Below are 12,724 nucleotides of genomic sequence, written 5' to 3'. Positions count from 1 at the left end.
TGTTCTGTGTAGGTAAATCTTCAGGCAGTGCTAATTAAAAGAATGTCAACTGATTTTACCATTGCATTATGCTGGACTTTATAAAGGTTATTTATATCATTCTGCATCAGGCCCCAGTGAGAGAATATTCCTGGTGGCAGTTCATCTATTAAAATAGCTGCAAGAAAATGTAAGCAGTGGGACTAAAAATAAAACTTTGTTTCTCAACAGAGCAAGTGACAGCCACATGTGTATTTTCAAATTCTAGCATTTCAGTGTTTACTGACTAGAAATTGCATTGCTTTCATTATGTTTTAAGCACTACCATGTTAGTGAGGGAGTAACTACTGTGAAGTGGAAGCCAGATGTAAAGGTACCAGCATCTGCAAAGACCTCTCAGCAGAGGTGGTGGTTGTTTCCCATGCTCTGGTGATCTGATGGCTTTAAAACAAGTGACACAGAAAAGGTTTTCTGGTGCGTGTTTACTCTTGAATATGGATTTTCTGTGTGAGCTGACTGACCCTTTCCTAAGATTATTAATAGATGACCTTCCATTCACATGCTTGTGCTTACACTGTATTTGTTCAAGCACCATTAAAACATTAAAACAATCTTTTCTATTAAAAAACACATATGACTACGACTTCTGCTAAACTAAAACCGTATCATTTGAATGTTCAGTTCACTTTCTTTTGTTCCAATTCAAGCATAAACTACAGTGGATGTCCTCACAGTTATGATGCTCCCATTTCTAGGTAGGCATCATGCTATGCTGGAGATAAATTTCAGTAACTGGCCACCATGCAGCATTGCAAAATATATTCAGAATGGACAATATCTTTCAGAGTTAAACTGCTGTAAACGTGGATATATTACAGGCTGTCAGCTCTCAGTGGCTATGTTCAGACTTTTTTTGACATTGGAGTCAAAAATACCCTCTTAAGACAGCCACATCATCCTTAACTGGTAAAAATGGTGTATTTTCCAATCTTGCACTACAAATCAGTGCTTTTTGTACTAGCTTTATATGTCCATCTAGGTTCTAAACGCAAGTAAAACATGTTGAATGAGATCAATGCTATATTGGTGTGCTAGTGCCGGAACATGCTGTTTGATGTGGCTGGTTTGGTCATGGAAAAAAAGGGTTCACATAGAAGAGACTCTAATCTGCTTTTACTTGCTGTAGTTCTGGTGTTATATTTGTTGTCTTACTCCCTGTCAGACAAGTTTTTAGAGTAGCTTCAGGGTGAGTTTGAGCCATACTGTCTGCCTACAGACCGTGCACGACTGAGGGCAAGGACACGCTGGGCACCCTTGCTTTCCTTCAGCCAGGTCTATGGTAAGGGGACACGAAGTTTTTCCTTTAAGGAACACTACCACACATACCGTAGTGCCACTGAGGGACTCTCCTATGCAAAAAGCATACCGGTGTAACCTTAGGAAACCTGATGATCCTGGCAGTGCACCTGCCAACACAAACTTTTCTGGTAAAGAGACACTTTTATTGGACTTGTAAGATTATTTTCTATTTCCAAACTCCACAAGTTTCATGCTTGTGCCAGCAGTGGTCTATTATAGTTTATTCAGGTGGTTACAGAGGGCTGTCACGGATGTCTTTCTCAGGTACTTAGAACCATATCCTTTCAGTGTGCATTCATGATATAGTTGTTAATAAGCATCCAGTAGCACACACAAGGACTTACAGTGGCACTAATTTCTTTGGCTTGCTTTTCAAGACTGACAATAATTTTCTTAGGTTTCCAGCCTGTAATTCAGAGACACTCCTGTCTGCCCAGCTAATGAAGTGAGAACAACTATCCGTAATGCACTAGTTCTTTCCTGAGTAACATGCTATCAAGAGACACTGTGAGTCTTGGACGTCTTTAAACATGACAGTCATTTATATTTAGAAGCTTCGAATTAAACAGCATAAAGGAAATGAAATAAATTTAAAGTACACAAATTCCTGGTGCTCGGAAAGCAGCTATTAGAGTTGTTCATCTTATTGTAGAGCTTTGGTGCGGAGACAGATAGACTAAATAGAAATCTTAACAGCAGCCCCTGATAGAAATCGCAGGCTGACAGCTGAGCCTATCATTTTGTAGATTCTCAGAGAAGTGTTTTCTTTGCGGCTGAGAAGACAGAACCACATTATGCATGCTTAAAGTCAGTGCAAGGAAACAGAACCCCACAAAATACATTTAATATAGGTTTGATTTCCTGTGGAATGCTTTCCAGATGTGCTCTCAAACAGGCCTCTAAAAAAATGATGTGAGGCAATTCCTTTTTTTTTTTTCCTGAAAGCAGAAAGAGAAAATTCTGTTTTCTGTCACTGCATCTGAGAATCCCCATTCTCCTCCCTTATTGCGTTACCATGTGCTCAGGATTTGCACCGTCTTTTTTCAGAATCGGTTTTATTACACAAAAGGTCAGTACTATAAAAATATTTATATTACCAAATTGCAGATAAATCATCCTTGCTTGGAATCACGGTTGAGCTTAGCAGTTTTCCTTAAACCCAAAGGAGACCTAATATATTAAATTAAAATTGCTCTCATGTACAATCCGGAGCCACTTAGAGGATTTAACTAACACTGATAAACCATGAGATTAGTGTTTTGTTAAGTTCTTTTGATTTTCTGCAGCAGTCGTTGTGTGTAGAAAGATCTAACAGGTCACTAGCAGATGGCATGAGCAAGGCAAATGGATAATATTAATAGAAAATGGTGTATAACTTCATTTTGCTTTGACTAAAATACAATAATAGAACATGGGTGTAGGGTACATTTATTTTAGAGAGCTTGTTCCTCAGAAAAAGTAGTTTTGTTAATAGAAGAATAGAAAGAATGCCGTGTTTGTACTGATAATTCTGAAATAGATATGCATAGGTGGAGATCTTTTCATTACTGAATTTCTAATATTAGATCTCCATTATCCAGGTTACTTGATGTCGAGAAGGACCTTGGGAAACAGAAAGCCTGAGTAACATAGGTGCTGGCAGGCATAGTGGGGAACGTGGTGTAAGGAGTCAGGTAGCCAATTTGGGTCAAGTGTGGGTGCTCAACAGGAGTAACCAGGTTTGGTGGACTGTCGTTTTGTGCCTGATGCTCTGAGCAAGCATTTGTGATGCTACAAGGCATCTGAATGAATCTTGTGTGGTATCTGGTATTTGTTAATGTATCCCGTTATTCCACAGTCCAGATAGGCTGCCTCTGTATAACTGGGGATTGTCTGTATTTTACTTCCAGATGAACAACACAATTTTTAGAGGTAAGTTGAATCAAAACAAATATTTGCTTGGGCTTAGGCTTGCCAGTCACTTAAAATATAACAAAACAGAAGTAAACTGAGATAAAAACAGCTTCTTTTGGTTAGTAGGTAGTATCTGAGGTCCAAGATCCTGGAATGGTTTCTGCCAGTGTTGCAGATTTGGGTCAGCTCAAGTGAGAGAAACCACTTTCAATATACAAGTGTTAGCAGCCAGATGGTCCTGCCATCAAATCATTTACTTACCCTTCCTTCCCACTTCCCGAAAGGTATGAATATTGAGCTGTGTGTCAGGGTACAGCACGGGCCAGGAGCATCCAGGGGCTCGTGGGGAGCGCTGGGCAGTCAAGGCTCAACCCACCACTCCAGCCAGGGAGCAGGGTAGCCCTAAGAGTCAGGCATCTCCATGGAAACAGGCTGGGACATCGACTTATAGGTAGTCCTGGCTCAGAGGGCCTGTGCCTGGGCAGGCAGGTCTGTGCAGGGCTGGAGACCAAGGTCCTACAGCATCACTGGGCAGGGTCTGAGGCATGTGATGCTGGAATGGGGTCCTCGACCATAGACTGGCTAAGGGAAGCCACAGGGGTGGACAGGGATGTTAGTGCCCTCAGGGCCCAGCCACTGTCATTGTTTGAGAAAGAAAAACTAACCTTTTTGCCAAAAGAAAATGAATGGAATTGCTCTTTGATAAATATATGTAAAAGAGGCCTTTTAAAAAGGTGTCAAAATTTAGAGGTGCTCAATAGTGCATGTACATAACTAAGAAGACAGGAGATGTATTAGTATTACGCAGCCCTTGTGTCTTTTAATGGAAAAACAAAAAGGGTCAAATCCATATTACTAGGTTTTAGGAGGGTCACCTGTCCTGTGATGGAGCTGCTCTGAGGCTTTTTTCGGGTCACTGGTTGATAGTTTCTTCTGTAGCCTCTGCCTTGTTTTCTCACTGTCCAGTCACGCTGTGATTATGAAACTGAGAGAAAATTAAAAGCTCCTCCAACAATGAAGCCATTAGTTTGTCCACATGCCAACCTGTCTTGCCACTGTTGTATTCCAGCAGAAATGGTACCACCCAAGCTATACAAGAGCTATTTGTAGCTACGGAAGAGGGTACTGCATTTGACCCCCACGAAAGAAGAAGTATTTTGGCATGGGTTTTTTTCTGTAATGGTGTCATTTGTCACTGTGACACACGTTCATTGACTTAGTCTGAATTTTTTCAGTGTCAGATTTATACTTATCTTCTGGTTTGAATATTGATGCAGCACTTCCCTTACGTGACTATACTGTGTCTGCCAAATGGTGTCTAGACGCTAGAGCAGCTTTGAGTAATTAGTGCAGTCACCCCAGTCACTCAGCTTTGGCATTTATGTACTCTTTATGTTAGTGCTGTCGAGCCATAAATAGGTACCTAAACACAAGCAACAATGTAAAGAGAGGTGGCGGGGAGCAAGCACAGACTTCACCCAGCATAGAATCATAGAATCATAAAATAGTTAGGGTTGGAAAGGACCTTAAGATCATCCAGTTCCAACCCCCCTGCCATGGGCAGGGACACCTCGCTCTAAACCATATCACCCAAGACCTCATCCAACCTGGCCTTGAACACCGCCAGGGATGGAGCATTCACAACCTCCCTGGGCAACCTATTCCAGTGCCTCAGCGCCCTCACAGTAAAGAATTTCCTCCTTATATCCAATCTAAACTTCCCCTGTTGAAGTTTTAACCCATTACCCCTTGTCCTGTCACTACAGTCCCTAATGAAGAATCCCTCCCCAGCATCCCTGTAGCCCCCTTCAGATACTGGAAGGCTGCTATGAGGTCTCCACGCAGCCTTCTCTTCTCCAGGCTGAACAGCCCCAACTTTCGCAGCCTATCTTCTTATGGGCAGGGGCAGTGGAGCTAGATGATCTTAAGATCCTTTCCAACCCTAACCATTCTGTGATTCTGTAAGGTGAGGGCAGAGGACAGCAGCCATCACTCCCTGCATTCAATAACAGGGCAAGGAGTTGTAACCCCTCACTTGAACATCACAGGGTGTGTGCAGTCATTGCGAGATCCAGATTCAATGTCTGTCTTCCTCTGGAGATCACCAACACAAAGGCAAGGCTAAGAGAGATTTCTTCTTCTCAATGATCAGCCTCTGTGTACCAGCAATTGAGGATGCATGCAACAGGAGGACATCAACATCTGCTAGCCCAGCAGTGAGGGTGCTTCCTGGGGAGGACCCACGCTTGATTCATAGAGTTGCTTTCCAGTAGCCCACATTTACACCAGATCCACCCTAAAAATACAGTTTTAGAAATTTTCTGCAACTTCATCATTTAAATCATGCTCTTAAATATTGCACCAGGACTGATGCTGAGTTCACCGACTTTGAAGAGGGAGAACTGATAAATATCAAAGATAACTTCAGAACATCAAAGACATTTTACAAAACCCTGAGAATAAAATATAGCGAAAACCTAATGAATGTTGCCAACGCAACAGGCTGTGAGAATATAAAATTAAATTGCCTCAAAAATTGTATGCAGATTAAACACAATACTGCTATTAACACAGCTTATTTGTAAGCAAAATTTGGAAGTTTTGATTTATCCTGCTGAGTATTTGAAGAACCACTATCATAAGGAAAACAAATTAACTTTGTTTTCTTTGTGTTTTAACTGTTACAAATGATTTTGCTGGTGCTAATATAAAGATTAGGGAATAGCAGGTTTGGAATTTTTTTCTCTTCTCAGAAAGTGCTCGCTGTTTGAGCAGATTTTCTTTGAATTTTGCCAATAGGATTATTCTTGGTTTTCCAGTTACTGGTACACAAAATACTTAAAGTATTTTTGCACAGAAGAGCTGCAGTTCACTTTATTGAGATTTTACAGGGCTAAGACAGGGCTAATTTAATTGGGGGAGGGGGTTGCCCTACAAAGAGAACATTTTTCTTTTTATTTCCTAAGAAGATAATTTCTGGTGGTTCTCTTCAGTTCCTTTTTATGCAAGGGGAAGGAAAAAAAACATTAATGCTGCTGGGAACAAAGAGGATTTGTGATTCTTCAACAGAAAAAGAAATTAATAGTTCCTTTTAAATGTGGTTCTGCTACACGTTATATACAGTGTAGAGCTGCCTGTGTCCCTCTATCCAGCCATCTAGCAAATAGGTGCATATATGTACACTGCACGTGTAACATTGTGCACACTTGAACACATACGTTGCAAAATCTGTTTGTTCTCTAGATTACCATATTATTCAGTCATGGGTTAGACACTTGCCCACAAATTGCAACCTACAAGTTGCTTCCTACTGAAGGAATACTAAGTTAACACAGTGGTAACTGTGTTTTTTATAGGACTCCTATCATCTGGTTGCTCTTTTTCAGCATTCCTAAAAGGATTCTCTTTTACACAAACAGTTCTTAATATCATGTGCAGTACTTCAGGATAAATGGTTCTATCATTGCTAATTAGGCTAATTTGTATCTCTAGATAATAGGAGTACCACTGTTTTGGTATTGCTGATGAGCACACTTTCATCAGTTCCAATCTACTGGCAATGTTTGTTTGGAGCTGGATCTTCAATGAGTGTTAATCTGTAGGTCTTTGCTGAAAGTGATGGAGTTATTTTATGGCCAATGGGGGCTCTTATTTGCTGGCCTTAACTTTCTCTTCAGTGAAAAAGAATCCCCATAAATACCAGGTGTAATGAAGGCCTCAGGAGAGTGAGAACTGATAGTATGTAGTTTAGATGACTCACTAGGGGGAAGGTGTATGATGATGTTCAGTAATGCTTGGACCAGAGCTATATGAACTATATTTGGCTTATGAAAAGTTAAATGTGCAATGTTGTCGGATCATTACCTTTTATGACCACAAAAATTCTCCAGAAATTAACATAGAAATTAAGCTGTTTTCAAATGAGAACAGCAGAGCAATTTTTTGCCTCCTTTATAACAAGTTCTTTAAGCAGACTGAGTAGTAAATGACTGGTGTTATTCCATAGTCATCAGTCCTTAAAAACATTTAAAGAAGAGGATTGTATTGAACGGTCTCTGTACCAATGCATCTAATGATCTAAGGGAGAACTGGACATTCAAGAGTGATGAAATGGTTGCAAGAGATGTTTCCAGGATTGTCAAGATTTTGATGGTATAACTCCATAGAATTATAGAATCCTAGAACAGTTTGTGTTGGAAGGGACCTTAAAGCTCTTCCACTTCCAACCCACCTTCCACTAGAGCAGCTTGCTCCAGGCCCCTGTGTCCAACCTGGCCTTGAACACTGCCAGGGATGGGGCAGCCACAGCTTCTCTGGGCACCCTGTGTCAGCGCCTCAGCACCCTCACAGGGAAGAGCTTCTGCCTAAGAGCTCATCTCAGTCTCCCCTCTGCCAGGTTAAAGCCATTCCCCTTGGCCTGTCCCTACGGGCTCTTATAAAAGGTTCCTCCACAGATTTCTTGTTGGCCCCTTCAGGCACTGGAGCTGCTCTAAAGCCTCCCCAGAGCCTTCTCTTCTCCAGGCTGAACAAGCCCAGCTCTCTCAGCCTGTCCCCAGAGCAGAGGTGCTCCATTCCTCTGAGTATCTTCATCACCTCCTCTGGACTCGCTCCATCAAGTGCAGGTCCTTCTTTATGTCGGGTGCCCCAGGGCTGGATGTAGGACACATAAATAATGAAATTCAAGTCTGAGAGCTAGGTTGTTCTAGAAATGCAAAACTACTGCACATACAGCAGGCTTGCTTTTTCTACCATGGCAAAGGTTTCTCGTATTAGATGTAATGGACTCTCTTCTGTCCTAAAGCAGACTTCATCCAGGTATTAGTAGAATTTGTAAAAACCTTAGAGTCAACTGCCTTTGTTCCTAGTTGCTCGGAGAGCTGGATCTGAGCCACTACCTTAATCGTTTACTGAGAGAGGAATCACTGCAGTGACATAGGGTTGCCTTAGCCAGACTTTCTTTATGGTGCTGCTATTTGTCTCTCCCCATACCTTGGAATCCATTTCTTCTCAGCCTGTCCCCTGGTAGTATATATTCATCAGCAAAGCAGAGATTTCATGGAAAAGTAGAAACTTTTGTATACGTATAGGGCATCTTAAAGGATTGGTAGAAAGCTTGACTCTTTAAATCTATTTAAGGCACCTAGGTACAGATGTCCATCTCAAGGTTAAATGGTTAAATAAGGGAAGAGAGGGCGTGAAAAGCTTACCGATGATTGTGGTTTGAAGGCATTCATGGATTTGCTAGTGTCAGTACAGTTAGCAAGGAATGGAACTAAAAGGAGGTCAGGAGAATAGCTCAGATAAATTCAGGTGCAGGTTCCATATAGTCTATTTATAGGATGCTTTCTCAAGCTAAGCCTGTGAACCTTTTGAAGTTTGTCCATCACTACTTTCAGGCCAATTAAGGATGTACATCCAGTCCCATTCTGAGATAGGTGAAACAATAAAGCAAGCAAGGATAATTAGTCTCTGGAGCATGTAAACAAATAAAGTAAATCACTTGCAAATCAGTTGTTTCTGCTTACTTCCATGTTTTCATTGCAGAACTAAAAATAGCATTTATATTGCAGATCTACATAATGCTAGAGCAGTGCTGAAAGTTCATAGGTTATCCTATTCTGATTTTGAGAGGGCTTTGCAACAGTTATGCACCTGATCCTGAAAGATGGCTGTGAATCCTTACATGCAAATGAACGTTTTCAGCCCTTTTTTCATGGGAGATTGAAGCAGGGAGGTGAAATTGTTTTGTTCATGGAGGGAAAGGTCTTAGTGACACTTTATAAAGAAGCAAAAGTCACCACTTTGAGTTTACAAGTATGAGTGAAAGCATTGGTGGAGCTGAAGAGAGCAGACCAAGATGGGCAGGGGAGCAGCTGTATGATGTAGGACCTTGACCCACCTCAGTGATGCCTCTTAAATTTTACAGACTTGAATGGCAGTATTATGTGGCCTTTAAAGTGCAAATAACCAGAAGAGCTCCTGGCTGCTAGTTGCTTTTGTTTGTTTATTTTCCAATATAATAGCAACCTGTTAATTGCAGTACAACTTCACTTCTAGTCTTAAAGCACATTCAGTAAGCAAGCAGTGCTCTCCCCATCTTGAACATGGGGTAGGTACCTGAAGTGAGTGAAGATAATATGGCCATTCAGCAGGAGAACTCTATGCAGAGCACACATTCCATTATTCTCAGCCCTGGGCTCAATACTGTAAATGTTGGATAAATGCACATTTTACAAGAGTAAGTAGATTCTCAGTACCATGGCTCCAGAGGGCTGTGGAGACCATGCAACCCAGATCTGCCTGCTATTCCGCTTCAGCCAGCTGGCTCTGCAGGCCAGTCCAGAGCAAGAGTAAACCTATTCCCTGGAAAAAGCAGTACCAGAGCAGGTCCTGCCTCAAGTCATATAGTAAGAGGGCTCTGAGCGCAAACATACAGTTTGTGTAATCCTTGAAACAGCAGAAACTGTATTCTGAGCCTGTAGGATAACAGATTCTGGTTAGAGTTCAGACCCAGGCAAAATGACTGCTCAGATGATAAAATCACTCCTTGTCTTCTTTTTTTTTTTTTTTTCTTTCTGGCATGAAAATGCAGAGCATTTCTTTTAGGAAAGGCCTGACATTTTCCTGTTGTTCTTGCACTCTTTTGTTCTAACTTCAGAAATGGATTCTGGAAAGAGATGCCTCTTAGAGACTCCCATCAGCTGAAATATGTCCAATATACATTGAAGTTAAAGAATATTAAGCTTTGTCTAAAAATAAAGGGTTTAAAAGGTAAGAGTGCCCGCAGGCTTGGTTTTTAAAGATACGCATTTTTCTTCACGTTGCAGATCTCGTCTTGCAGATTTCTTCACAAACTGCCAGCCTGAGTCACGGTCTGTTAGTAGCTGTCTGAAGGAGAACTACGCTGACTGCCTCCTCGCTTACTCGGGGCTTATTGGTAAGAAGGCAGGGAAGGGGAGAGGGGGGGTTGCTTGGTCAAAGAAACACACCAAAAGTATGTTCTGAAGGCTCACAGGAAAGAAAAACTGTGGAATATAATGCTGTGCAAGAGGCATAATTCTCCACCTAAGTCTGTTGGCCCTGTTTAACCCTATGGAGATTCCCTGGGGTAAATCTGTATGTTGCAAGGAAATTAAGGGAAGAAGATAGAAAAAGGCGCTTGAATTTGAAATGAATTCAAGCTTACAAAGTAAAGCTTATTAGTGTGGTTGAATTGGGATGGGACCATGAAGCAGAAAGTCAAGAAGAACAAGTGAAACTGCACCTAGGTTGATCGCAGGTGTCATCACAAGGCTGCGTAAATACCTCTTGGTCTTCAGGGCAATGCCATTAGGATGTTTTTAGGAATGAGATAGTAGACCAACCCAGCCTTGTTTCACTTCTGGTTGCTATTCTTTCCTCCATGTCCTTCTGTCTACTCTGAATGTTTCTGAGATGCCTATCAATGAGGGTGGACTGAAGTCTTCTAAAATCCAACATAATTATATTGCTTGCTGCCACCGTCCTGGCTGTCAACAGGCCCAAGGATGCCTTCATGCAATCCAGATCCCATATACCACTCACAGTATTTGATTCCTGAGAGAGATCATCTCAGGAAGGTGAATGTGTTGTGGAAATACCATGGTTGGCTAATAAAGAATAAGTGAATGTCAAAACTCTGAAACAAACAAATTTGAAAGGCCACCAGAAAAGATGTTTTTAAGCTTGCAGCCTGCACCTGCTGTGATACAGTAATATCCCCTTCTGTTGGGCGTGAAGGTGCCGGCTGAGGCCCTGAGGCAGATCCTGCTGTTAAATAAGTGTCTCTGGAGATAATACACAAAATATTGCTAAAATAGGTTGGGTTTGCTGAAAAATGGCTGAAAGCTATGTTCACTTGTTGTCATTCTTATTGCTCTAGCAGCTAACAAGTGAGGTAAGTCCATGTGGCAACTGGTAAAATCGGATGTGATGGTTTCAAAGGATGTGCTTCTACAAATTAAGAGATGAAGACAGTATGCACAGAGTATAACATATGAACAGTTATGACAGAATGTCATTTGACTCTAAAACAAGGAACTGAATAGCCTTGAAATCTGATCTAGTCAATGAGATTAAGAAGTCTAGCTGCTGGCAAAGAGTAACTGTTACTAATAGATAACTTCTGGGTAAGAGCTGCCAAGAAGTTCTTGCTGGACCTAGTGAATTTTGCTGACAGTTTCGTTGGATCCGTTTCTCAATTTAACCCCAAGGATGACCCAGTTCCTATAGTTTCGTGTTACTGTGGATGACCATGCTGCAAAGCACTGTCACACATCTGAGACGTAGAATGGATCCCTGAGGATTTGAAATCAAAAGGAGATCTGATTTTCAAAGGGAAAACCCAAACATTTTCCTTCCTTCCTGCTAGCCCCTAGACACATGCAAACAGATAGAAGTGACTGTTGTTACAAGAATTTTTACTTCTGGGTACTAATTCTCATAAACCAAGAAAATTACCAAAATGTTCATAGAATCATAGAACAGTTATGGTTGGAAAGGACCTTAAGATCATCAAGTTCCAGCTCCCCTGCCATGGCCAGGGACACCTCACACTAAACCATGCCACCCAAGGCTCTGTCAAACCTGGCCTTGAACACCACCAGGGATGGAGCATTCACAACCTCCCTGGGCAACCCATTCCAGTGCCTCACCACCCTCACAGTAAAGAACTTCTTCCTTATATCCAATCTAAACTTCCCCTATTTCAGTTTGAACCCATTACCCCTTTTCCTGTCACTACAGTCTCTAAATGAAGAGTCCATCCCCAGCATCCCTATAGGCCCCCACGCAGCCTTCTCTTCTCCAGTCTGAACAGCCTCAACTTTCTCAGCCTATCTTCATACAGGAGGTGCTCCAGCCCCTGATCATCCTTGTGGCCTCCTCTGGGCTTGTTCCAACAGTTCCATGTCCTTTTGTGCTGAAATATTAAATTCCTGCTTCTGGTATCAGCCTGATGTAAAGGTGGAGTAAATTATGTGAAGAACATCAAATTGGTAACATGCTGAGATAGAAGACAGAGGTCTAAATGTCTGCTTAATATATATATATATATAAAGTACAGGAAGAAGAGACAGATTGTGGGTAAGAAGCTGTTACAGATCCAGTCATCCATCAAAGCTTGAGGATCTCCAGGTGTTTTAATTAAGATAAAATATTGTTCATTAAAATAAAATACTATTTCAGTTAGCCATTTCATTAAATGTAGCAAAAATTACACCTCCATAGAGTTTGTTCAGGAAATTGAGGCTTCTCTGTTGAAGGGTACAGTAGATGTGTTTCTGCTGTCACATACAGTGATGTAAATCGAGTTAATTCCCTGAAATCAGTGGATTCTCACCTGAAATCAGTAACTTAAGTGGAAATAGAGTCAGGCACAGTTTTTGTATGAGTTGCTTTATCAGTTTAAGTGGATAACAGTCTGAAAAGGGTGCTTTAAGGTTTGCATCACTGTGTCATATATATATTATATATA

At 41.4% G+C, this 12,724-nt stretch overlaps 1 protein-coding gene across 3 annotated transcripts in view; it reads left to right on the top strand.

The window, feature by feature from the left end:
• The window catches only part of GFRA1 (GDNF family receptor alpha 1), a 144,675-nt gene that overhangs the window by 97,673 nt on the left and 34,278 nt on the right, over window positions 1-12,724 (top strand). For all 3 annotated transcript variants that reach the window (XM_061372771.1, XM_061372772.1, XM_061372773.1), the window contains exon 5: window positions 10,059-10,168. In XM_061372771.1, coding sequence (XP_061228755.1) covers window positions 10,059-10,168 — 110 coding nt within the window. The remainder of the gene's footprint in view (window positions 1-10,058; window positions 10,169-12,724) is intronic.

This window comes from Neopsephotus bourkii, unplaced genomic scaffold (genome assembly GCF_033783945.1).
Source record: "Neopsephotus bourkii isolate Nb327-2 ecotype Australia unplaced genomic scaffold, CSIRO-AGI_Nbou_v1 NB_1615, whole genome shotgun sequence".
In the NCBI taxonomy this organism is placed as follows: domain Eukaryota; kingdom Metazoa; phylum Chordata; class Aves; order Psittaciformes; family Psittacidae; genus Neopsephotus; species Neopsephotus bourkii.
Note: the sequence above shows the minus strand (reverse complement) of the source record. Positions and strands in the feature narration are given on the sequence as shown.